At 36.9% G+C, this 26,750-nt stretch overlaps 1 protein-coding gene across 10 annotated transcripts; it reads left to right on the top strand.

The window, feature by feature from the left end:
• Positions 1 to 25,138, top strand: ZBTB38 (zinc finger and BTB domain containing 38). 10 transcript variants are annotated; one of them, XM_075031784.1, is made up of 3 exons: positions 1 to 66; positions 5,454 to 5,563; positions 19,182 to 25,138. In XM_075031784.1, exon 3 carries the CDS (start codon positions 19,182 to 19,184, stop codon positions 22,758 to 22,760), a length of 3,579 nt encoding a protein of 1,192 aa, XP_074887885.1. In that variant the 5' UTR covers positions 1 to 66; positions 5,454 to 5,563; the 3' UTR covers positions 22,761 to 25,138. The 10 variants fall into 10 exon arrangements, with proteins under 10 accessions (XP_074887885.1, XP_074887887.1, XP_074887880.1 ...); XM_075031779.1 differs by lacking the exon at positions 1 to 66 and adding an exon at positions 847 to 963; XM_075031780.1 differs by lacking the exon at positions 1 to 66 and adding an exon at positions 847 to 963 and having other exon boundaries at positions 5,454 to 5,567.
• Positions 25,139 to 26,750: the final 1,612 nt, after the last annotated feature.

The following is a 26,750-nucleotide window of genomic DNA, read 5'->3' as shown; positions in this document are numbered from 1 at the left end:
TTGAACCAAGACTCTGTAGCTGATACGCAATGTCACTTACAACATTAATCAGATACTGCATTTAAGGTGAGCTGTCCCTTGCCTCCTCCCTTACCAGAGCTGTGCTGCAGTATGTATCTTACTCCTGCAAGCCTAAAATGGCAGGCAGGATTAACGTTGCTTGTGCTGTGTGCATGCTGTGTATTGAATTCATTATACTGTGCCTAGTATCTCAAATGTGAGTATGTAAATGGTCTGTATGCCATGTCATGCAGTAGTGAAGACTGGTTTGTGCTTCATTACAGGCTTAGATATTTGAGCATCACCTTAAGAATTCTTTTTTCATTTGCAATGTGGTGAGCTGTTAGCTTGTCATCACATTCAAACTACATTATTAGCCCTTGGAAAGGAAAAAAAAAAAAAGCAAACTGTGCTTCCAGATGGTGTCACCCTTTTTCTTCTTGCGTTTACTGTAGTTTAAATAATGTATATTGTATTGTTAATTAATGTGAATATCGAATTAAAGCACTTGAAACTTACATATTTATTATGCAGGTAGGAGGCACGTCAAATCTATTTTTAACTCTTACGCAGTCCACGTTGTGCAATGGGCTTTGGTTGTCGAGTTTATATTTTCAGCTGTGATATCAATAGGCTGATTTTCAGTAAATGTGACAAGTGGCCTTTGCAGTGGTCAGCTTCAAGCTTTGAACCCTCTGAGGAGGAGAAAAAAAAAAACCAACCTTGTGTTGCAGTTTCGGAAAACCTTGGATGAGGACTTTTTTTTTTCCCCACTCCTGCTTTTCCTATTGATAAACTCGGTTCTCCTGATCACGGTCTATTCAAGCTGCTTCCCATCTGATCTTTGACAACTGCTTCTAAAAAATTATCAAGAAGACCAAGAATAGAACTTATCTTCATCGCTTTACATAAAAATGGCTGGGTGCATTGCCATGCTAACACTGCACTAAGTGGTACACGCAGGTAGGTTGAGATTTGCATGTTTTACTGATTTCTTGGTCAGTGTTGCAAGAACATGAAATGGGCTTTGGAATGTAGCTTTCAGTTAAAAAAATGTATTAAACTGTTAATGAAAACAACCTAATATTAAATTGTTGGCTTCACATATTGGCATGACAATTGTTCTTATATGTTTTTAAAAAATCTATTGTGAAAGTAGAGCAATCATGTCTGTTAAAATAATCATATGTACTAAGGGCGTGGCAACGCTTATGCAACAAAAGAATTTTTGAAAACCCTATTGATTCAATTACATTTTAAAGCTGACTACAAGCATTACTAAGCTTACAGTTAAAATGCAAAAATAAAAATTGAGGTAGATAAGAAAAATGAAAAATATTTAAATTCTGTCGTAAGCGGTTTTGTGTTTTGTGCGAAATCTTAAATAAAGATTAATATGCTTTAATGCTTATATTTTCAGTATTAGCTACAAACATAAACCTGCAGTATTTCTTTTTATTTTAAGGTAGAAGGACTTTAAAGAGAGAGAATGATGTAGATGGCCCTGTCAGCTTAAACTGACTATCAGTTCACTGAAGTGTGTTTTACTTCACACAAAAAAGGTTATGAAATAAAAAGTTAACAGCCTTAGGTACAAAAACCTGAATTTGAGCATTACAAATAAAAGGAATTACGAGTATTGTATTACTTACACTAACTTTTCTAATATATTTGTTTCAGATTAATACTGGGCCAGAACCAGTTTCCTTGGCAACCAAATCCTTTTAAAAGGTGCAATAGTAGAGATGTAGAAAGATGTTACTCTCTTTAATAGCAATATCACAATGCAAATGGAAATTTTGCAGTTGTTTCCTTTCACTTCTAAATGAGAATCTGATCTCATTTTATGTTTCCATGCGGCTATCATTTCTTAAACGATGCCATGTTTATAAAGCTGTACACAACAAAAAACTGTTTTATTCCTGTTTTGCATTGGTTGTTTCCAGAAACGTACCCCAGTTTCTTTTTTTTAATTTAGCCTAGTCTTGCATGTAGGTCAAGGTTTGTACTGTGTGTATATAAAGTGATAGTTTCATTATCACAAGTATAAAAGTATCACTGAAATACTTAGCAGCTGAGAAATGTAGAGAATCAGAAGTATGTTTAAATCTTCTTTCACCTTTGCTGAATTCAGCCACAGTAATGCTAATAAACCTATCTTTAAATAGTGGACCCACTCTGAAGTTCAGGTAAAGAGCTGTGTTTAAGCATATTGGAAAAGAACTTCTGTTGGATCTTAAACAAGTCTTTATAGAGTAAGCTCATTTGTGGTCTGCGGTAATTTGCAGACCTTAGAGATTTTGCAAAATTTAAGTTTTACAATTCCTTACTTCTATTTTTAGCTAATATTTTTAACAGTATCAGTAAAGTTAAATCTTACATGTACCACAGGTAACTGCTTATATAGAATCAGATGTTACTAAATGTCTCTACTGAGCTTGTAACATAGTGTATCTCCTTGTGAATCTCCTTTGTACATGACTTGAGAAATTCTCACTACTGCAATGAGACTTTTGCAGCAGGGTAGCCATTTTCCTTTCATGTCCTTGCCTTTAAAATGACTAAGTATATTTTGTGTGGATGAGGACCGACACTGAAAATTAATGCAGAGGAGGTATTTAGAAGCACAGCCAATTATCAATAATAGTTTTGACAGTGTCAGTAATATCAAACTAATTCTCATATATTTCTAAATATATCAGTTCAGTGCATTCCAAATAAACAGAGTATAAACTGTTCAAGAATATGGTTTGTCATCTGTCTTGATAGGCCAATGCTTAATAATGATAATAAAACCATTTGATTCATAATTATGAGATTAGTTTGACGCAGTGCAATATTCCCCCGTTCCACCTAAAGAAGCAGAACTGAAAACGTAATAAACAGCATCTCTCAAGTGACATATTAAAGTTTGCATTTTTTTGTAATTTGATTTATCTCCAGTAGCTTGCTTCTGCTGATTATTTTCCTGTCTGAAATGTTAACATAGAGTGCACCATTACATGCAGTTAACAAAATTGCATTTCTTTGTTTATTTCTTGTGTGGTTGTTTTTAAAGGAAGTTGCTGAGCAAACGCTATGTAGAAGCAATCTATTTATTGCTGCTGATATTTATCTTTAGAAAAGATGGGGCACTTAGCGATAAACTGTTTTTATTATGTCTTTGTGTTTGAACATACCCACTCAAGGCATTTAAAAAAAGTGTAGCTCTGTTACATGAGCATGCGTCGCTATGATTGTTTTAAATCCATTTACAAATTTGCTCTTTTGTTAGGGGGTGCAAGTCCTCTTGTAATTAATATGACTGAACTCAAGTGCTTTCATGAGTCTGGAAAAACTCATTGGCAGCCTGTGTTCAGTAATTTCTTCTAGCTAAAGAAACTGATTTATCTATTAAGGAGTCATCTAGTAATTAGCAAGCTGTTTCCAGTTTGACTATTATACATGGTTTGCTGTATGTATTTTAATGGTAGTTACATCTAGGTAATGCAGAGCATCAGAATGTTATAGCCAGAGGTGCCATAAGAAATCTTGTGTAAACTTCATCCATTTTATTCTCTTTGGCTGAGAGGGCTAACCAGGGCACGTAGGAGCAGGTGCAGTTTTTCACACCTCCAGCACAGCCTGCAAATGTTATTGTTAGGGGGGCTTGGGGTTTTTTTCAGTTTTATCATAGAAGTCTAACTGTTGATACTGAATCCTCCCTTTATAATTGAAATGTGTTCTTTTATCCATGCAAATTCCATTTCTGCCTAACAGAAAATCTAGACAAAGCACAAGTAAAAAGGAATTCAAACTAAAAATCATTCACTCAGACACTATCCTACCTGCTTTTCAATGACCTTTCTGATTAACGTTACTTCTGCCTCTAAACTTCATTTTGATTTGAAACTGTAGGTCTCTCAGTGTGAAACTATCTGTGTTCAGATAATATTTGTCAGACTGTTAGACTCTGGTAGTAAAGAACAGGTACAAATTAACCCTTTTGGGGCATCTAGTGTCTGTTGTAATGTATCATGTGAATTGCTTTATTATGTTTTTAAAGGGCTTTATTATGTATAATATTACATTTGAATTCTACTATTATCAAATTTGGGAATTCTTTAGCTTTGGTAAGATCTTTCACTGCTGGATTCCTCCAAGTATGATGTTTAAGCTTCCCATTCACCATAATATTTCACGTCATTTGTGAATACGACTTTATTGGTATCTGAATAAAAATGGCTTAATGCAATTTTCTTTCATTCTGGCCTTTGTTACAGGCAGATGTGAGCTATAGAATACTTATTCAAATCAAGATGTACTAAAAATATACTCAGCTAAACCAACGAAAAAAAATTAGCTCAACCTTTTAAAGCCAGAGTAACGGATCCTGTATTTCCTGTATAATGTTCTTTATAAAAGTATATGGTATATTTGCAAATGGAAGATGGATCTATGTATTCTTAATTGCTGCTATATAAATGCCTATCAGATGAGTCATAAGGCTTCATCTGTAAGATTTTGCAGTTGCTCTATGGAACAATTTAATTTTGTTTAGTAGCTTTGAAACAAAGCCCTGTTCTGAATAATTTTTACACTATTACATGATAACCTTATTAGGACGTTTGATACATAATAACATAAAATCAGGATGCTTGACAACGATGAATAATCTTGTAAGCAGAGAGATACAGGAAGTGTATTCTAGAGAACAAGAGTTGCCTAGAAATGTCATTATCACAGATACTGTGATGACATCTGTGACAAAAGAGACCAAAAGAAAAGTGGCAGAATGGAAAAAGGAGGGAAAAAAAGGCCTTTTGAAAGACTGCAAAAAACCATGGAGGCATTTAAGATAAAGTATAACTTGTAATTGGTTTCAGCAGTTTATGTGCAGTCAAGGGATTTGGCTAGTAATGATGATTGTTTCTCCCTGTACCATGATTTCTTTTATAAACTGGCAAACTATGAAGCTAATCTTAAAATACACTTGTTTTCTGCTGACGTTACCTTGTGAAACTCAGGAGCAGACTAACTGAGGAAGCTGTGAAGCCTTCATTATTTGATGTCTTATTCAGTAAATGTGTGAGGAGTAATTTGGATATAGTTGAGATGGAGGAAAGGAAATAGAGCCAAGGATTGGTTTTAGTCTGATTTTTCCAGTGACCCCAATGAAAAATTATTTCAAACTTGATAATGTCCTTACATTTCTGTCTAGAACATATTATGAAACATTATGTCCAGTTTGCACTATACAGGTTAAACCATAATAAAACAGTGCAGTTAGAAGCATTATTCACAATAGTTTGGTTAACGGTACTGTTTTATTGCTGGTATGTTGTAAGCCTCCCAGGTGTAGATATGGAATTCTACAGCACTCCAGGGAAAATTTTGATGAATTACACAGTGTATCTGGAAATTAGTACTTGTCTAATAATTTAGTCATTAAATTTGGATTTTCCCCTTTGCAGGCTGATACACAGTAGCCACAGAGTTCACAAAATTAATGAGATGGTTTTGCCGAAAATACCTGTCGATACCACTTTTAAAAGACTCTAGCAGAAGAACAACCTGATTTTAGGTGGGTAAGTTTATGGGGTGATTATAGCAAGCTGAAATCTCTTTAAAACTCACATAGAAATAGTGCTAAAATATTTAACACTTTAAAACCACTGCATTACATGATTTTTTTTTTTCAGTTAAAGTTCTACCTTTTTTACAATCATTTAAGAGTTGTTCTCACTATGGTACCACACTGGTCTATTCTCATGTCAGTATTCTTGGATTTTTCCAGCTCCCACTGGATTTTTATTGCCATAGAGGTTGGACAAACAAAATCAGGCAGAACAGATCTTTGAAACAGGTTGTTATAGCCTCCAGTGATCTGTACAGACCAAACATATTGGCAGGCAAGCAAACCTCCCGAGCTTGCCAGAATGTTAACTCTGGATCCCAGTCACTAGTGTTCATTATAAATCTGTGCCATACAATAAAGGTAGAGGAACTCTCTTAGTGCCAATGCCCATTTCTAATATTGTTGTTTTGGTAAAGTTGTATATAGTTTGTCTAATCTCTACCGTTATACATGACTCTAATCAGAGGTAGTAGAAAACCTCTTGAATTATGAGCTGCAAAGAGCACTTTGTAAATTGAAGTATAGTATTGTGATAAATAATCAGGATATTTCAAAATAAGAGTCAAATTTTGCATGGCTTTTTCAAATATTAGCATTTTCCTTTCTTCTTACTGTGAATATGCAATAATCATCTTGGTTAAAATAAGTATGTTCGGTATCTGTGCTTTAGAGTTGAGATACGTATGTATTGAATGAAAGACTCAGTGAAATCCTGATTAATTCATTAAGTTTGAACATGGTTCTTTGTATCACAGAGTATAATTTGTGTTATAGGAAGGCAGTAGTTTCATTGATTTCAGTGGCACTGTTTGCACAAATTTCTGTAGGAAATGTTTTTTTGCATCATAGTAATTAATGCTGTGATATCTCTATCTAGAAATAAGTAATTAAGGCTATCAGGCAGAATGTTAGATAAGGAAACAAATTAAAAAAAAAACCCAACCAAAACCAAAAACCCTCTTCAATTGCCAGAATATCTCAAAACGTTTTCTGTATTTAAGTTTACTTTTAATACACAATGTTGTATGACATAGAAGATGGTAATGGATTTTCAGAGACAATAAGATGGCATTGGTGGTTTAAAATAATCAGCGAAACATTAAAATTAAATAAATTCAGGTTACATGTACTTACAGAATTAATGGGCTACAAAATCTAAGTTGTACCTATTTTCAGTAAATTGTCATAGCACGCTTGCTCAGTATATTTTAGGTAGAATACTGGGCCATAACCTGTTTCCTTGGCAACCACATACGAATAAAAGGTACATTAGCAAAGCTGCAGATGTGTGTCAGTGAATGCTTATTAAGTAGCCTAATGCATTTACATACCATGTGCTCACAATAATGCATGCATCTTGAAAATCACCATATAAAAAGATTTCTGGGCATGGCCCAATGTGGATTCTTAATATTCAAAGGTTTTAACCTAAAAACCTCATGTTTTCAGTGGAAATATCTCTTGTGATTTTTTTTCTTTTCATTGCGCTTTAAATTGCACTTGCGATAAGTGGACAAAATTGGCATGGTAGCCTTGGTCTGCAAATTGAAACCTTTCTCCAAGATTCTGAATACTTATAGCACTGCTTTAAGACAACAAAATATGGATGGAAATGAAGGTTCACAGTATCCTTCATAAATGCTTAGGCATTCTAAATTTGAAACTTGTACCAGCATTCAGGAGCAAGTACGACTATACTGTTTTACACAGTGACGAACTAAAGCCACTAAATAAAAATGAAACTAGTGTTGCTTGCAGCACTCTCATTCTATCCAACGAATTCAGGCAATGAAATATGACCATGTGTTGTCTTGTAATAGTCAACAACAGAAAAAGGGGCAGAGGGGAAGAAAAAGCTGTAGAAGAATCAAAATGGCAGTTGTTCATGGATTTCAGAATAAGATGTGGATGTAGCGTTTAGGCAGTATTCACACTTTCTGTGCAAGTGTGTGTATAGTATGAGTTTGTCTTATATTCCTGTATTTAAAAGAAGCTCAGATATATAAGATCAGTTTTAACAAATTTGTTTACTGACTTCAGCAAGTTTATGTAGAAGTTATTTTTGGCATGCCTTCTTAAAGTATTCATTTGTATATAAAATGAAAAGCGTATACAACCCTTCAGGTTAACTGTGCTATCCTAAGATGATATATCTTTAAGTCTAAAATGCTAATAATTAAAAAGACGGGAAAAAATGGGAATCTGCAAATTCTGAGCTTAAATTCAGTTGGTGTAATCTGAAGTTGTTTATGTGATGAGTAGCCTAATTAAAACCCCTTTGAAATCAATGAAAAGGTTCCCATTGACTTTTTTGGAGTGTGCAATAAGAGAGAAGGCTTCATACATAACAATGAGATTTAGCAAATAAAGATTATCCTGACAATGTTAAACATTTCCACAACTCTCAACAGTCAAGTGTACCAGAATCTAGTATTAATTCCAGATAGTTTGAACACTTTGACATTAATCTTTTCATGATCCTGAACCATAAACAATGTTGTTACATACCATCACATGCTATAATACTACTAATTCGGGAAATTATTAGGGAGATGCAAGTCAACTGTTTTTTTTCTTTTTATTATTTGTTGCTTCCCATCTGACCTGAGCTCACTGTCAGGCCAGGATTTGTGCCTGGGGCAATTCATGTTGGTGGCAGAGCATGCAGCACAAACCAGAGGTGGAGCCATCAAGATTTTCTTCTTACTGCCAGCTGCTACCAGCTTTTGCTACAGTCCTTCTCCATTGCACGAGCAGAGGCCCTGCTATAGCTTTAGGTTGGAAACGTCCAGCAGGATGGAAGAGGAGGAACAGGGCTTGGGCTGGACCACTTAGGTCAGCACAAAATGGAGCATAAGAATATTTAAGAGCATACAGCCGAACTTATTGTGTGTCCAATAAGTTGTCATAATAAACGGCCACACTGAAATAATGAGTCAGAGTAATAGCTATCACTTGTGCATTGCTTTTGGCATGCTAAAGTTTACCAATAGAACAGCAAACACAAAAAAATATTTTGCAATATTTTAAGAATATTGGAGATCAGTGATGGCCAGTTACAGCTTGAAGACCAATTCTAGCTTTCAAAATGGCTATGTCCAGCCATCTAGCAGAATACTTAAATCAGGTGTTTCCAGGGGAAGGGATTTAGCCCTATTTTCAGTCTAGCATGATTGCTGCATCAGCTGTAGTAGAGGGCAAGAATGGCTGCATTGGCCTGGCCCCCAGCACACCTGACTGAGAATAACAGTGGCCTCTGAGCATGCAGCTTGGCTGCTGCTCTTGTGGATGTTGGTTCAGATACTCACAGGATGATTCCTCTGAAAATTGGAAAATGAGTAGCTGGGTTCAACTAATTTTACTTTTTCTTTCTGATAACTGCATGGGCAACAGAACACCACATAGTAATTCTCCAAAATGAACAAAATTTAAATGTTTAATTTGCTACTTTTGATTAAAGGTATTCAAATACATAAATTACTACATGTGACAACAGTCAACAACAGAAAAATGTCTGATTTTGTTACTCTGTCTGTAAACATAGCTTCATTATTTTAATTGATCTGTGCTAGCTAAGGACTGTGGTATGTCCCAGAAGTGTAGGAAGCTAGAAAGTGGCTTGTCAGCAGCATTTTAAAAAATGAAAGACTTAAACGGAAAATAATACGGAGATTGTTCAGAGATAGCAAGATATAAAGTCAGCTGATTCTTAGTAGCAGTACAACATAAGCTTTTATATTCTGTGCAAAAGAAGAATTTGGATTTATGTCCGTTATTGCTGTTGCTTCATTTTCCTATTTAGACTGGTGGAACGACAAAGATATAGTTATACCTTTAAGAATTGCTTGTATGTGTTCTGTTTAGTGTTAATGGGACTCAGATTAGACCGTGCCTAAATTGCAAGAAAGCAACATACCTTGGAGAAAGACTTTCTTTGGTACACATGCACAGCTCACACAGTTTGTGAGCCAAATAAGTTCTGCCAGGCTCCTCTCTCAACCTGACTTGGAGGAGCAGGCAGCTGCTGTAGGTCTCCATAACTGTGCTCCTTCTGCCTTCCTCCCCCTGCACTTGATGCTTGAGAAGAGGAGAAGGGTTACTCAAAGGAACTCTTTCCCTTGCTCATGTAACAGAAAGGGGAGCGAAGCCATCTTGAGCTGCTGGTTCCTTCTTGTGCCTCACTTCTGAGTGAAGTGTTGACTGCCTGAGGGGTGCAGAGGAGCTGTGTTTTCCTCCTCAGCAGCATCACTAGCTGCTTTGACCTCAGCAGTGAGAGCAATGAAGAAGGCAGTCCATCCAAGTGTTTTTTCTCATGGATAGTGTGGCCTGCTCTAGGCACTGAGAAGGAAACCAATCCTGTCACTCATGAGGAATTTGCAAGAGCTGGTAATGCTATATATGTTGTTTCCTGCTGCTGTTTAAGAACTGAAACTGCTTGACTAGAGAGGAACATTGGAACATTTTTTTCCTAGGCAGTCTGAAATACTCTTAAGGAAAGAATACCACGTGCCACAAGTTGCAGAAGTGAGATTATCAGACTTCAGCAAAGCATCCAAACACCACCACATCAGTAACCCTGGAACTGTTTTATACATTTTAAAGAAGTAAAAGTTTGCTGACAATTTTCTCTGTGCCTTGCAATTTTACCATATAAGAAGTAATCCACTGCTAAACTACTTGGACTTCTACTTAACAAGAACATAATATTTGTGTGATGTTATATGCAATCATTTATATATTGAATGGGAATTGGTATGCATACACTAGCAAGATGGCTGGTTTTAAACTATATGATTTGTATTGTGGCTTAGCCCCTGAAATCAGGGCTGCAGATGCAGATAAATCTTAGTCTGACTTCTCACAGATTATCAATGTAGTCTGTTCACATAGGTTCCACTGCAGCACCAGTTCCACCATTATCTTTGCATGCAATTGGTTTTACATGAAATATTATAATGAGAATGTAAAATCCTGGGTGCAGCCAAGATGGCCTTATAAAAATTTCTTACTCTGAAGAATAATTTTAATACACAAGGTGATGGGACTAAGAATTCCAAGTAGCTCAAATTATATATATATATCTAAATATATATGTAAATTAGTATTTTCAATTACAGTACTAGTCATAGAAAAGGTGATTCTTTTTTTAGTGGATGAGCTGAAGTTGCCTTAAGAAAATACCCTATCAATTAAAAAAAAAAGAGAAAAATGAGTCAGTTTTCTCCTAACCTGTTATATATACTGCCAGAGCATCAAATGGTCAAGTACAAATAAACTAATGTCTCTAAATTGGGGATATCTGCTATACAAATGATGGTTATGCATCTGATTTTCAAAACAGTTTAAAATAATCAATTTTAGTTAAGATTTAGGGGGAATTCATAACCTAATCTTCCTTAAATATGTTTCATGTAATCTAAAAAGATGCTTGTATTTATTGTTGTTCAGTAATGCATTTCTTTCTTTTAAAGGATTACAACAGGTTTAATTTAATCCATATTATTGTATTTTTACTGACAACGTATCTGTCACAAGTGCCTCTTATGGCATGTGTGTCAGAAATCTTCATTAATACCTATTAATATGTATATATGCACCTAAAAAGATAATAAACAATAGTAAATAAGCAATAGACAAAGTCCAAGATTAAAAGTAACCTACCTGTGAGTATGAAACTTTGCTTCCCAGTTATGTAGGTTGGAATAAAAAAAGAAGATTGTGAAAACTTTGGGACACACTTTGCTTTTGCAATCAATACTGCTGTGTTCTTCAACTATTTGTGCCACCTCCCATAGCTGTTGGCAAACAGCTACTGTGATAAGAACAGCTCAGTTTGTCATAAGATGAAAGAAACCATTTTTTGGTAGCAGAGAGTCCTAAGCTAAAAAGATACTCATTGCTTCAGTAGGTGAACTTATTTATAAGAATTCCAGCCATTCACAAGCAGTAATTAAGCTCTCCACAGAGATGTTCAGGATTTCAGAGACGATCTTTTAATGTGGATTGTGTAAAATAGTGAAAGAAGGGGGATGTATAGATCAGTCACTGAAATTATGACAATTTCCTGATAAGAACAAATTTCATTCCATATCTTTTAAACAACCAGGAAAGCATATGATAGTTCCAAGACAGAATGCTGGAAAAAAAGACCTCCCCTCCTTATAACAGGTTGTATATCTTATGTTGATATTAAATAGTTTCCTCAGATGATAATCAGCATTTATCACGAAGGGGCTCTAGCAAAGTTCTAACTTCCAGGCCCATTAAGGGCGACAATGATGAAATAGTTCATGCTTCTGGATTTTTTTTTTTTGTCTAAAATGAATCAGTTCCTACTATTCAGTGCTTCTAATGCATAGGCTTAAGATTTGAAAACAAAATAACTGTCCAATAAAACCTCATACACAATAGCTTGTAAAAAGTAAACACAGGTCAGCCTTGGGCAAAACTAGTATTTTCAAGCAAGCTTTAAGACAAAAGCAAATTGTCCATTTTTCTAACAATATTTTCCACCTGTCTCAAAGTCCAGTTTTTCTCTAAGCTTCTTGATTCCAAGAACTGGGAAAACAGGTTTTGCTGACTGTTTAAAGGGAGAGGCAGAGAGAGAGAGAGAGATCATATAGGAAGACTACCAAATATATTGGCGCATCTGGCTAAATGAAATCAAGGTACTTCCTTCTTTATCTAGGTAAGCATTTGTTAGTGCTTATGAAGCGCTAATAGTATTGTTGCACTTGTTTCCTGAGGCAGTAATCATCTGAAGAAACCTAAATTAGAGAGTAAGACTACTGCTTAAAATAAACACGATACCGCGTGAGTTTCTATTTATGCTTATAAAAAGGTAATTAATATAATCAGATAAGGAAAATAAGGTAAATGTGATTATATTTCAGTAACCAAATGAATTTACTTCAGACATTATTTTTTCAAGGGAGTATTTCATCTGTCCTTTTTAGCGGGTGGTTGCAGAAGTTGTGCACAGAGCTGGGCGTATCTCCATACATGCTTTCTTTTTCTTCCTACGAGAAAGGCTTTGAAGGAGAGTAAGGCAATCAAAATCCTGCGTTAGGTTCAAGAGGAATTCTAAACGATGTGGACAAAACCGCATTGATGACCACGGAGCAAGGGGTCGGATACAGGGAACACTGGATTTCCTCATCTCTCTCAATTTACAGTCCTTGCGGATAAACAACTTGGCTGACACGCTAAATCTCCCAGCTGGCCGTGTTAATTAAGCACAAAGCATTTGCTGTAAAATAAAGGCACGAGAAATAACATAGCCGCTAGGAAACGAAGAAGGGAGGCCAGGGCGCTGCCATCAGCCCGTACTTCACAAACCACAGGCAAATCTGATTACCAGGGATTATCAGAGCAAAATGGCTGCTGCGCCGTCCTGCCGCCGTCAGCGGGCCGCGCGCGGCGGCAGGGCCGGCGGGCGCCGCGGGCCACGCGCCGCCAGGAAGATGGCACCTGTCACGTCACCGCGCACCCGGCGCACCGTCCCGCTGAGCTGCTGCCTTCGCCTTCCTCCCTGCTAGAGGAAACCCCACAGACATGGTTTTAAGCGCCAGGTAGCTCAACGACAGTGAGTTGTTCTGCATTCGAGCGCACAGTTGCGTAAGCGTTTCTGTTACTGCTGGGGAAAATCGCGCGCCAGGTTCACGCGCGTCTCTCCCTCGGCTGGAGATGCAGTTTAGCCCGGCGCGGTTACTGCCCGTGAACGGGAAGCGTCCTCCAGCTGCCTGCAGCGGAGGGGTTGCCAGAGGTTTGGGTGTCTCGAGAGGCTCCGCTCCACTCCGAGACGGACGGAGCTGGGCTGGCGTTAGCGTGCCGCCGTCGGGAGCTGGTGTTCGAGGCAGTTCGCGCAGCAGTCAGGGACAGCCGCGTTTCAGCTCTGCAGCAGCCGTCGGCCTTGAACGTACTCGCGGAAGCCTGCGCTTCCCACTCACGAGAAGAGGGGTCGGGGCTGTTAGCGCGCGCGTCCAGCTCCCCCCTGTGGGGGAAGGCTGCGCGCGAGCCCGCGGGGACCCCCCCCCCCCACCACCACCCCGCCCGGCGCCTTGAACTCGGGTTTCGGAACGGAGGCGGACAAGGGGGTGAAGCCTTTCCATGCCAGAAGGAACCGGGCGTGCAGCGGGGAATGTTTGCTGGTTTCGCCTTGTTTTTTTTAATTACTTTTAGAGCCGGATCAGTTACGGAGTGCCCTGCTGCCGAGACGGGACTCGCTTTCGTTTTCAAAGCGAGAAACATCACTTCGTAAAAAGCGCAAGCCGGCGCTGAGCGCTGATACGGGTGTAAAGGCCGTTTTCCATGTGATGAGAAACGATCGTAGAAAGTGCGAAGTAGGAAGTGAGAGAACGAGTTAGGGATGCTGCTCATAGGCAAGAATTACGGCTCTGAAGGAACGGTTCATCTGGTGGCTTCAGAGATCTGCTAATACTAACATAATATTCTTACGCTAAATTCCAGCACCCCCCCTCCCCAGCTGTCTGAATTAAAAGTTAGAGGAAACTGTGTGAGGCCGAAAAAAATGATTTAAAGTCTATGATGCTTATGAGGCTATAACAAATAGAAAAGGTAAGTGTTCTGTATTAATAAGGAAGGATGCAAGCAGCGAGAGTCTAACAGAAAAAATATAAATGTACTTGTAGAAGTAACGTGTAGCTGTGTAGACTGGAGCACTAAGCTACATGCCACTGCAAGCTATTAAACATAATTAGACATCATTAAAACTTCCCTGCATGCCTGAGGTCGTAAGGAGGCCGAAGGGACCCTGGTCAAGGCAGCCCTGCATAGCTGTGCTTGTAGCCCAGATGGGACTGGTGAAGTGATTCCATAAAAAACTGAGCTACCGTCATAAAAGCGATGGTTGGACAGTAGGTTTCCAGGTGGGCAAGGAGCAGGATAGAGCTGGGGGGGGGGGGGGGCATGTGGTGTGTGTGTGTACTTGGTTTTGTTTGGTTTTTGGTTTGTTTGTTTGTGATGCCTTAGCCCTGCTTCTGCTCTAGAACAAAATAGTGCCCTTTAGGAGAGTTAGATACAGATGAATGTTCTTTCTCAGTTGGGGAAACAGGCCGGAAACAAAACAGAGGTAGCCTTCAAAGTATGTTAATAGAGTGGAATGAAACTGAACATAAGAAAATTATGGAGTGAACATGTTTCCATAGTGTCCATGTTGGTAAGTACCAGAAAATATCAACATCTTTAAAATCCAAGTAGAAATGTGAGGAATAAGAAAACAGAGGGAGAACTGTTATTACAGTTTATCAACTGTCTTGCTGGTTTTTATTTTGCCCGGGTACTAGCAACTGGCCCTAATGTTTTTTTTTTTGTTGATGCCACTAGTTTGTCTTTCAAATTTAGCTGACCAAAGTGGAATAAAAGTATCTCTTCTCATAGGTAATGGCATATACTTGTGTGGCAGTGGATTTCAGAAGTTTAATGAATGTTAAAAATAATATTCCTAGATTGCAACAGTTCTCTTTGGTAGTAAAGAATTTTGTATTTGTTGTATTTGGTATTCATCAGCCAGTAAAACTTTTTGTGATCTCTTTGTTTACTTCAAAGTAATAATATAAAAATTAACAGTAGCTTACTCCCTCTGCAGTGTCCATGTAGAGCTGGCTGCTCTAATATTTATAATTGGCAGTGTCATCTGTGAGGTCTAAGTAGTCAAATTTGTGTTTGGATGCATCAACCTCTGATCTTTCCATTTAACTTTTAGTATTACTTATTTTCACTTATGACTGTTGTCCTGGAGTGGTATTCATTGATGTCAGAAAAGGTAACTTTATTGGTTTAATCAACCTACTGACCATTACACTCCAGTTTCAGATTAATATTTAAATCTCATTTCTCAAAGTGATTCAACAACTTTCAATGACAGGTTAAGTCTGTTACTCTTTTTGCAGAAAATCTGCAAATAGCAAGGTAACTCCCAAACAAAAAATCTGCTGTTCAGAAGCTAAAGTTATCTATAGGTGCACCAAAGACTATTAAGTTATACTATAGAGGTACTGTTCAGATTCCTGAGAAATTATTTATATCTGGATTGAGAGTAAAAAGTATCAAAATAACATACATATTTGTGTCAAAAAAAGGATGGCTTAGTAGGCCAAAGAGTTTTGTTGACCTTTAATAGGTCAAATGGTATTTACATGTTTTGGGCAACATTTATAAATAATACTAGAATTTCTTCCATAATTCTATAATACATAATAATAGTGACTTTCCAGTGTTTTAATTAAAAATATTTTATAATAATAATACATCTGGAAAGTTTGATCTCTGGGTATCTTGGTCTCAGTAGAGCTCCCTTGGAAACTGAAGAGCAGGTTTTCCTTTTGCAGTATGATCTGCAGATGGAACGTAAAATACTTCTAAAATATTCCATTTCTGTGTGTGCTAAGTAGAGCATTCTGATTTTATAGCATTTCAGACACATTTTTCACAAATGCAAGAAGCAAGACAGGTAAAATAAAAGGCATTAATCATTACACACATGAATAAATAGACTATTTGGGGAATGCTTAGGTTGAGACAGAGAAGCAAAAAGTGTTGGCTCTGAAAATAAATTTGCTCTGGAATTTTTCTGTATAACTTTCCAATGAGATATATAGCAGATGGTTTAGTACACAGCAAAAAATTTAAATATCCAAATAGCAAATGATAGCTTATATTATCTTTACACAAGGAATCTAGTTTTGTGTTTTACTGAGCATACCAAAATATCCAGGACTACAAAAACTGGCAGTCTGGGTACATGCAAGTAGAAATTGAAAATATTAATTTTTCTCCTTAGGAGGATAAACTTTGAAATAACTAGTTGAATAATAATACTTCTACTAAAACCTCTTGGGTTTGTAGGCCTTGCTTGTAAATGCTTCTTAGTATAGAAGTAGCAGTGTGATATATTTAGCAAACAGTATGTCAGATGAAGTGTCTTTGAACTAAAACCAGCTGTCTCCAATAAAGAAACAGAAAAAACACAGGCAGGTTCCTATGGGGCAGTTCACTGGGAGGTAAAGTTGACATCATTTATTTTCTATGCTCAGGAAATAACTCTATCAGTAGCTCCTGTTGTGAAATGTTTTTGACGTCTGACAGTTGGTTTCTAATACCACATCACATGAGCAAGTCAGATGTGATCTCAGACATTGTCAATGAGAAAAAAAGAATCAATTATGGGATAGTGGCTGCTTGCTTGAAGAAAAGCGTTCTTGTCAGTATTCTTTCTGTAGAAGACTTGATATGCTATAAACTATCTACAATTATATATGGGTTTTCAGATACCAAATCAAAGCAGATAACCATACCTAACTACTGTGAATTTCAGGTTATCAGTCCAAATGAATGAACATCTCTCATTTTAAGCCAAATAACTGTAATAAATAAACATGCTAAACTATGATTTTAAGATTTAAAGCCGCAAAACAATGCATCTATATTTATAGCTGCTGTGAGTGACCAGATAATCAAAATAATATATGTCTACATTTCTATCACAGTTATACTGATGAATTCATTTCTTGACCTTCATGACATACATAAGCATCAGAAGTATTTTTTGTGAATCACAGTTTTGATATTTATGAATTACGTGCATTGAAAATTCTTAGCCATTAAACTCTATTAGAAGTTTTGGCCATTTGCATAGATAATACCTTCCTGATAGAAACAGGGGCCATGCTACAAAGTACAAATTTTACTTCCAAGCTTCATGCATAATGTACCAAATTATGATCTTTTTCATAGGACATTGTGTTTGTCTTTACGGTAAGATTGTTAATGTTTTTTGTATAATTTAATTTGCAGTGAAGTAGTTGGCGGATTTGTGATAAAGTGTCCAAAGTGTAACTAGATTAGCTAGAGCAAGGGTGTATGTCCCATATTACTGACTTTGTGATAAAGACCCTGTTTTCAAGGAAGGATTACTTCTGAATAGCTTGGGTGAGAGAGTCAGTGTGTTCTAAATGGCCATTGCTGTTTGCTTAGTGAATATGGGTCAAACCTTGATTTCACCATTTGGATCGAACCCATCTTAATAAATATATTGGCATTTTTAATGTAAACTATTCTAGGGTAAGGGGCATTTTAAATATTTTCAAACTTAATGTTTATGTTTGGACCAGTAGATGGAATGTTTAGAAAGTACTCCTAACTTATTAGAGCACTACAGTGTGGTAGTATTTTAAGCTATCTTACAAAATATCTGTAGTTGGTCATTTTAAGGGGCATTTTGATTCCACAAGTTGAAAGAAAAGGGTCTTTAATAAATATGCAGATTTTTTTACTGTGGTGGTTGGTAAGTGCCAGTAGGACAACTATTTCTTCATGACTTGAAGTCAGAAATGGACAGTGGTAGTTAAAAACACTACTCAGAAATGGAAAAAAAGGAACAAACCTCATTATATGGTACAGATCTGAATTTGAACAGAGCAAAAAAATCATCTGCTTAAGTCAGAGACTTTCTCCAGATATATACTGTCAAATTCATCCATTTTTTCAGTCTATTTTTCATTCATAACTTGCATCTTTTGTCTCAATTAAACAAACCAGTATATCCATACAGTAACAGTCTGGCTAATCTAAACACTTTTTGTCAGCATTAAGCCTCATTATTATAAATTGCCAGTTATTTAACAGTATTTACTATTGCAATTAAATCTCATTATTTGGTAGAAATTAAGAACACACCGTCAAATTTTAAAGTATGAACGCTATGAATCTCATCTATAACTGAAGAAAAAACTCTATGCTATTACTCGTTTTACTCACTGAATTTATAATTTCAGTTACTTATAATTTTTCAGTCATTTTAAAGTAAGTGAACACTATTTAATAAAATTCAATCACTATTTAAAAAATAATATTCTGTTTACGTAAATAGTGTTATATGTACTCCGCTATTGTTTACAAAATTGTGTTGCTTGTGCATTCATTTGTTTATAAAGCCTTATCCTGTAACTGAAACTTTTTTGTAGGGGATCTCTGATCCATGTTTTAAATGTCAGCTTAATAAGGGGATCACATGCAATTGTGTTGTTAAGTCATTCTCTGACAAACAGCCCCAGAAAACAAAGTCCTCAGTATCCACAGAACCACAGCAATTCAGCCTTCCCCATAATGTCTACCAAATACCTCAACCGCATGCTGGGGGAATTACCTCAAGGGTTCAGTGAGTCATTCAGTGTGAACCTGAGCAGATGCACCCACTGGCACAATAGAAAGCTGGTGGCTGTGGTCCCCAGTGAAAGGCACGGGGTGGGCAACAGACCTGTGCAGGGACAGAGAAGATCCTCTGCCTCCTGGTGAGGAGCTACTGGTGTTCCTGCATCCTTGATCTGTACATAGATTACCTTCAGTATTGTTGGCACGAGTGAACCTAAGATGACTTCGACCTGAAGTGCTATGACAAAATTTTACTCATTCTTAAAATTTAAAAGTTAATAAATTAAAAATATGTATAAAATAAATATAGAACTATAAGTTTGGTCTGTAACTGAAATGGATGAAAAATGCCTTCTAAATATATTTACATTTTTCTTTTTTTTTTTTTCTGTAGATGACAATCATGTCCCATTCAAAGGATCTCAAGGATGACTTCCACAGTGACACTGTACTTTCCATTTTAAATGAACAGCGCATTCGGGGTATTTTATGTGATGTCACCATAATTGTGGAAGATACCAAATTTAAAGCCCATAGTAATGTCCTGGCAGCTTCAAGCCTTTACTTTAAAAACATTTTTTGGAGTCGTACTATCTGTATTTCAGGTCATGTACTGGAGTTAGATGATCTCAAAGCTGAAGTGTTTACAGAAATACTGAATTACATCTACAGTTCCACAGTGGTTGTTAAGAGGCAGGAGACTGTAACGGACCTTGCAGCTGCAGGGAAAAAACTGGGAATATCATTTCTAGAAGATCTTACGGATGTTAATTTTTCAAGTTCCCCCTGCCCCTATGGATACTGTATTAATGAAAAAGGGACTGTCAAAGAGGAAAAACATGAAAAGAGACATGAAGACTCTGCTGTGACAAATGGACCACGAATTACAAACGCATTCTCAATTTTTGAAACTGAAAACAGTTTGTTTTCTCCACTTGATTTGAGGGCAAGTTTTAAAAAGGTATCTGAGACAATACAAGCTCCCAGCATCAGCCTTGACAGAAGCGACGTTTGCAAAGATGCTGAGCCAGCCAGTACACTGGCTGAACACTCCTATGCAGTTTCTTCTGGGGGAGATACTTTTCAAGGAACACCTTTTCCTGAACAGGAAAGCAGTCCTTCATACAAGATGGGTGAAGACCACTATGAAAATCTCCAAGCCACACCACTCATTCAGCCAGGAAAACAAGCATGTAGTACTTCTAAGACAGCCTTTAAGCCCCAGGGTACTGGTTTGACTATAGCAAAAGTACCAGCCCCTGCAGTAACCACTACAGAAGCCCAACGTGAAGCAGTTACTGATCAGACAATTATTTCCTTTCCAAAACCTCAAAATAAAGCAGGAGATTTCCATTTATCCAGAGAAGAGGAAAACAATTCTGCTAATGTCTCTGGATCTGTGGCAACTGTTGTTCCACCTGTTTACAATTGTAACTGTTGTGCAAAATCATTCAATGACAGGGCATTACTCAGTACTCATCTTCAGCTCCATTCAGAGCATCAGGAAACTTTCATATGCAAATACTGCAGCAAGCAATTTGCAAATTTAAATATACTGGAAAGTCATGAACAAGTCTGCATGAGGTCAAGTAGCTTATCGGTTCACAATGGAAACGAACAAAATTTTGCAGATAACTATACTGCTACAGACGGAAGGAATGGAAGTTCATATGCAAACGCAGAGCCTCTATTGTCTGAAAACAGCATCACTGATTATTCTAATGCAAATTGTACTCTACCAGAAACAGATCATTTGGTTAAGGTTGTTGATGGGCAGATATTATATACTTGCGTTGTTTGCAAGCGTAGTTATGTAACATTGTCTAGCCTTCGAAGACATGCAAATGTGCATTCATGGAGAAGAACATACCCTTGTCACTACTGCAATAAAGTATTTGCATTAGCTGAGTATCGCACCAGACATGAGATCTGGCACACTGGAGAAAGACGGTATCAGTGCATTTTCTGTCTGGAGACTTTTATGACTTACTACATACTAAAAAATCATCAGAAGTCTTTCCATGCAATTGACCATCGTCTCTCAGTAAATAAAAAGACAGCCAATGGAGGCTTAAAACCAAGTATGTACCCATACAAACTTTATCGACTTTTACCTATGAAATGCAGGCGACTACCTTACAAGTCCTACCGAAATTCTTCATATGAAAACGTTCAAACAAGTAGCCAGGTTAATGAAACTGCTTCTACTAACTGTTTCATTCCGAGTTCTCTTAGCTCTGAGCTACCACCACTGAATTTTCAAAGTAATATAATAGCAAACAACAGAACTCTTGCCTTGGATACATCTTCATGTAATGATACAGCATCTTCCACAAATACTCAGAATTCTTCCTCTTGGGGAGTAGGTATCTTAAATTCTGACCTGCAAAGGGACTTTTTCACAGCTGAAAAAAGAGTTTCTACTGCTGCAAATGACTCTGGTTCTCAGGAGTGTGATTCCTCAGTTGTGTCTTTAACTAATGTGAATGAAAATTCAACCTCTGTCATCAGTTACAGCAGTTCTGCACCCTCTGTTATAATGCACAGTAGCAGAGTTTCATCAGTAATAATGCACAGTAAAACAGTCACTTCTGTAGAAAACAAGACGACAGAATCTTCAAATAATCTACCTACTCAGTCTGTAAGTGATGATTGTAAATATGGGTCAGATAATTATGGGAAGTGCATTACAAAATCAAAAACTATTAAGGAGAAAAAGAAGACACTGCTGTACAACAGAGCCGAAGCAACTGAGGATACGCAGCATGTCACAGGATCTGGAGGTTCATGTAGCAAAACAACAAATACTGTCCAACAATCAAGTAAAACTGAAACGTACATTGCAAAGCCTGCCTTACCTGGAACATCTACTGACAGCAACGTTGCGCCTCTTTGTCAAATAACAGTAAAAATTGGTAATGAGGCTATTGTAAAAAGACATATATTAGGATCTAAGCTGTTTTGTAAAAGGGGCCGAAAATCTAAACATGAGTCCAAACAGGACAATCTAATGGAGGAACCAGAAGTGGAGAGAAAAGAAAGAAGCCCATCTAGGCTCTATAGCTCAGAATGCCTGGAGCTGACAGAAATGTGTGATGATGTAAGTGACCAGGACTCCAGTGATAAACCCTGGAGACCCTATTATAATTACAAACCAAAAAAGAAATCCAAACAGCTAAGAAAAATTAAAAAGACCAAATGGAGGAAAAAGCATGGAAGCAAGAATACCATTATGGAAAGCCACAACACATGCAGTCGAGAGTACGCACTCAGGAATGCTCCTGAGGAAAAGGCAATCAGTCAAGAAGAGAACACAGAAATGCCTAATCTTCATTGTGAGCTCTGTGAAAGAGATCAGTCTTCCACTGCAGAAATCCAAGAACATGTACACTGGCATGTAGCTACTTCAAAGCCTTACATTTGTGAATTTTGCCAAAAACAATTTCAAAGTCCATCCACTTTAAAAATGCATATGAGGTGTCACACTGGGGAGAAGCCCTACACCTGCAAAACCTGTGGTAAATGTTTCTCAGTTCTTGGAAATCTACAGAAACATGAACGTATTCATCTGGGTGTCAAAGAGTTTGTCTGCCAATACTGTAATAAGGCATTCACTTTAAATGAAACACTCAAAATACATGAAAGAATTCATACTGGAGAAAAACGCTACCACTGTCAGTTCTGTTTTCAGAGCTTCTTGTATCTTTCTACCAAAAGGAACCATGAGCAAAGGCATATACGTGAGCATAATGGAAAAGGATATGCTTGCTTTCAGTGCCCCAAAATTTGCAAGACAGCAGCTGCTCTGGGAATGCACCAGAAGAAACATCTCTTCAAAAGTTCAGGTCCACAAGATAGAAAAGAACAGTTTTGCAATGAAAGCACTAAACTTTTGGAAAATCCACATTTCCTTGGCTCAGAAAGAAGTGAAGTAAAAAATATACAAAATATAACTCCAGACGTTATACTCTGAGTGACAGTTGTGTAAGAGAGAAGAAAAATCCAAAACCATATATTTGAGAAAATATAGATGCATTAAATGGGAAAACGTCTCCACTCAAATTAGTATCATTTACTAAGATAAAATTTTTTCATCTAAACATGTCAATATATGCAAAAGAAGGAAAAATAACACAGAAAAGAAAAAACTAGTATTTGCAATAACACAAACTTAATGTGAAAGACCCAAAATACTTTTGACACAATAGACTTCTGACAGAGAGAGAGAGAAAAAAAAAAAAGACAAAAAAAAAAAAGACCAACCAAACCCCTTCTACTTAGCATTACAGGAAACTAGTCACTGAACTATTTTACAGTGCTGTTTTTAAGTCAGAATCGTTCTAGCCGAAGAAGTAAATATGTAGGTTCACAGTGTACTCTGTAGAAGGAATTTTTGCTGCAGAAACCATATATTGCATTTTATAACAAAAAGTAATGTGTTTATAAACAAAATAATTGTAATCTAGTGTATTCTAAAATGAAGGTGGGAAATGTTTCATGAACTTGGATACGCTGAAGTACAGTTGAGCTCTGGCGTGCTTTTCTGTAACTCAACATTTACAAAACATATTCAGGTGTTTAAAACTCTTTTTCTTTTCCATATTCAGTTTTGTAGTTACCATAATAATCATTAAGTCTGAGTGCTTGTGTGGAAAGTATTCCAGATTTATGATATCTCTGAGACATTTAATAAAGATTCAGTGGAACTCACAACAGCCAGTCTTCCAAACTGCATAAAGCCCAATGTCAATGGCCTAGTAGAGCTATTCAGGTACATTTGTCTAAAGAAGACTGTTCTCATGAAACAGCCTACCTTAAAGAAATCCTGTATATAAATGTCCACCTCCTGGTGGCTCTGCAACTCCTGTCTTTTAGAAATATCATTCTTCTCAGCAGAAGAAGAGGAGATTTAGACAGAGTCTTCCTCCTCATCTTGGAGTAATGCCTGGACAACAAACAACAGAGCAACTCCCCATAAATAGTTTGATTTTGGGAGGAGTAGGTAAATACTTAGGTTCTTGCTTCCTTATGTATCTGTGAGGCAATCCCTATGTATAAACAGGGATGGGGCCAGTTTGTGGGGTTCCCTGTCATCCCCATGCCTTAAATACAACAGCTAACCTTCATATGTCCCTCCTCAGTGATCCCCCTAACCATGCCAGCGTCTGGCCCCAGGGAAGCTTTGTCACAGTGTCCCTTGGCCCAGGACGGTGGGCCCATAGCAGAGACATGCCTGGAATGGGTTGCTGGAGGAAGAAGTGTTGGCCTTTCTGCCTCCCTCATCCTGCCACACTGAAGGGTTGCGGTGAACCTTATGGCTTCACAGTTTGCTAAGAACTGGGAGAATAGGCTTCTGAAAGACTTCACCAAAATATTACAGTTAACGTTATTTTGTGAAAATGTGATTAATTTTTAAAAAAGTCAAAGAGGGTGTATGTCTACAAGTTGCATTTTATATGATAGGGCTGTCTTGTACTGTATCTGCATTTCCAATTAGTCATGTATGTTCATCTCTGTGACGTGTTAAGTCAGGACAAAGGTTAGTGATCCTCAACTTCATTCTGCGTGCAAATATGGTACACAGTCTGTTTACTTACTTCGTCTTCTTGAATATTTTAAAAGAAACTATAGCTTGGGTACAGTAAAACTACGTTTGAAATGATAATACAGTATTGATTGAAGTAATAATATAGTCCACTTACTTATTCTATCATTGGTGAATGCTATGAACCCCTTGAGAAATTCTGGTTTCATAGCAGCTTTGGTTTCATTTAAATAAGGATAATAGAAGAATAAACACAGGAAAGTACGGTGATGTTTCAAAGAAAGTACACAAAGATATCTTCTAAGTGGACTTGTATGATGATAATTATAGACCAAAGCAAATAAGGTAGAATATTTATAAATATAAAGATAATTTTACAAATATTTTATATAACTGTATAGTTCATAAGAAAAATATTGATAGCTTGTGTTAGGTTTGGGGGGGGTTTGTATATTTTGATAAAAACACAATGACTTTGTAACTCTGTATATTCTCTACAGTTTATAGCAAAGCAGTTTTAAGATGGCAATGTCATGTTTATAGTTCAAGTGTGGCACTTTTACTACAAGTAACACGTTGCAGTAATGAGTCAAGTATTAATGACCAAATTAGAATTAAAGTAAGTGTAAGAGAAGGTAAATACTATATGCTGTCAAAGACTGTAATTTGCTACATAATCACATCTGTATTTTTGTTTAGAAGAAAATATTAAATGCAGATGTTAAGGATTGATAAAGAGTCTAATTTTATTTTTAGAAAGAGTGATTATAACTCTGTTTTTGCTTAATTAAAATAACATCTTCCTATTTTTCTGTAAGTCTCTCCATTTTTTAAATTATGTTAATACATAATATATAAGATCCAGAGATATGTATCTTCTAATAGTTATTTCATTAGAAGATTAAGCAACACAGTTACCAAACGTTCCCTTCATTAAGGTCAAAACAGTGAATCGAGAACACGCCAGAACTCAAGGGAAGTGATGGTATCTCCTGGCATCGTACCATTAAGGGTGAACACAATGCTGAGGTGAAGACAATCTACCTGCTCAGTATCTTAAAGGACTTGGAAGACAGGTGAACTGCATTTAATACTTTTCAACATCTTAAACATGTTTTCATGAGGACCTGAAACTTTAAAAATTCTTTTCTTTTCAATTCTGGTAGTAACCTTGCAGTACAGATTGTGTATTTTACACACTGTACTTCAGATCTTTTGGGACTACTGTCAAGAAATATAGTTCAGAATGCAAATATCTAATTGCATAAGGAAGTATGAAGATACGTACAAAATAGATTACACATATTCAAATTACTTCCCCCTTCAGCTAGGTGTCACTAGTCTGTAGCTTGCATTAAAAATTAAATTTAAGCTAAATCATGCAGGTCATTTTGGGATGGTCCTCGGGAGAAATGTGTAACTAAACAAAAAAATTTAGAAGTTGCTACATATAACAAATATGTTTTTCTCTATTTCAAATGCTAATTAAAAAGGCAAGTGGATCATCCCAAAGTTTGTGCTAAACAAAACAAAAAATCTAAACAAATCTAAACAAAACGTTAGTCAATCTTCATTTATGACATACCCAAAATTAGAACAAGTATACTGAATGATACTGCTGTCTTCTGTGAAATGAGATAACATGACACAGCTAAACTATAGGCAGAAGCATATGAAATAAGCCACAAAGTGTCATCATCACTTTCATTTGTTCTAAAATTCCTTAATATAGCAATAATCACTGGCAATTCAACACCTTAGCTGACATAAAAGGTTATCTCACAAGAGCAAAGATCCCCCCTACTTACCTCTTCATTGTTAAATGAAGAAATCATTCCCCTAAGTTTGCAAGTTAGCACACCAGTGTTTGTCTTAACTATGTCCTTAGCTGAACAGATCTACCTGTCATACAGATGCTCCTAAAATGTAACTTTAAGAGAGGCCAAAAATAAACATTATGCAATTGAAACAGTATTCTGAATATAGTATGTTAGATTAAAACAAGGCGCTTTTGAAATAAAATGGAGTGTCAGGAATTAGACCATGGCAAAACTAGAAGTTGCACTGATAATGTCCATAGGAGGTCTGTGCTTCGAAGGAAGCTGATGCTAAGTTAAACAGTAAGCTCCAACTGTAATCGTAAGTTTTGAGAGGTATGGAAGAACTAGAGTCAGACGATCTAACTTTTAAAATGTTGCAACCCACACCTCAAGCATACATCTTCATTCTCGGAGTACTACCTTGCTACGTTTCTCAGATCAAAGCCCTGGGTTAGCCTCAGTTCACCAGCCACCAGTCAGACAGGGCAGCCAACCTAGAGAGCCAACCAGAGAGAATGAAATCCTCAATTTGTACTGTGGAGGAACCTCCCATTTCCAACTGGTTAAAATTCAGCTTATGCAAACTCGTGCCTTTGTG

The sequence above is a fragment of the Buteo buteo genome, chromosome 7 (genome assembly GCF_964188355.1).
Source record: "Buteo buteo chromosome 7, bButBut1.hap1.1, whole genome shotgun sequence".
Classification (NCBI taxonomy): Eukaryota; Metazoa; Chordata; class Aves; order Accipitriformes; family Accipitridae; genus Buteo; species Buteo buteo.
This window is presented reverse-complemented; position numbering and strand designations above follow the sequence as displayed.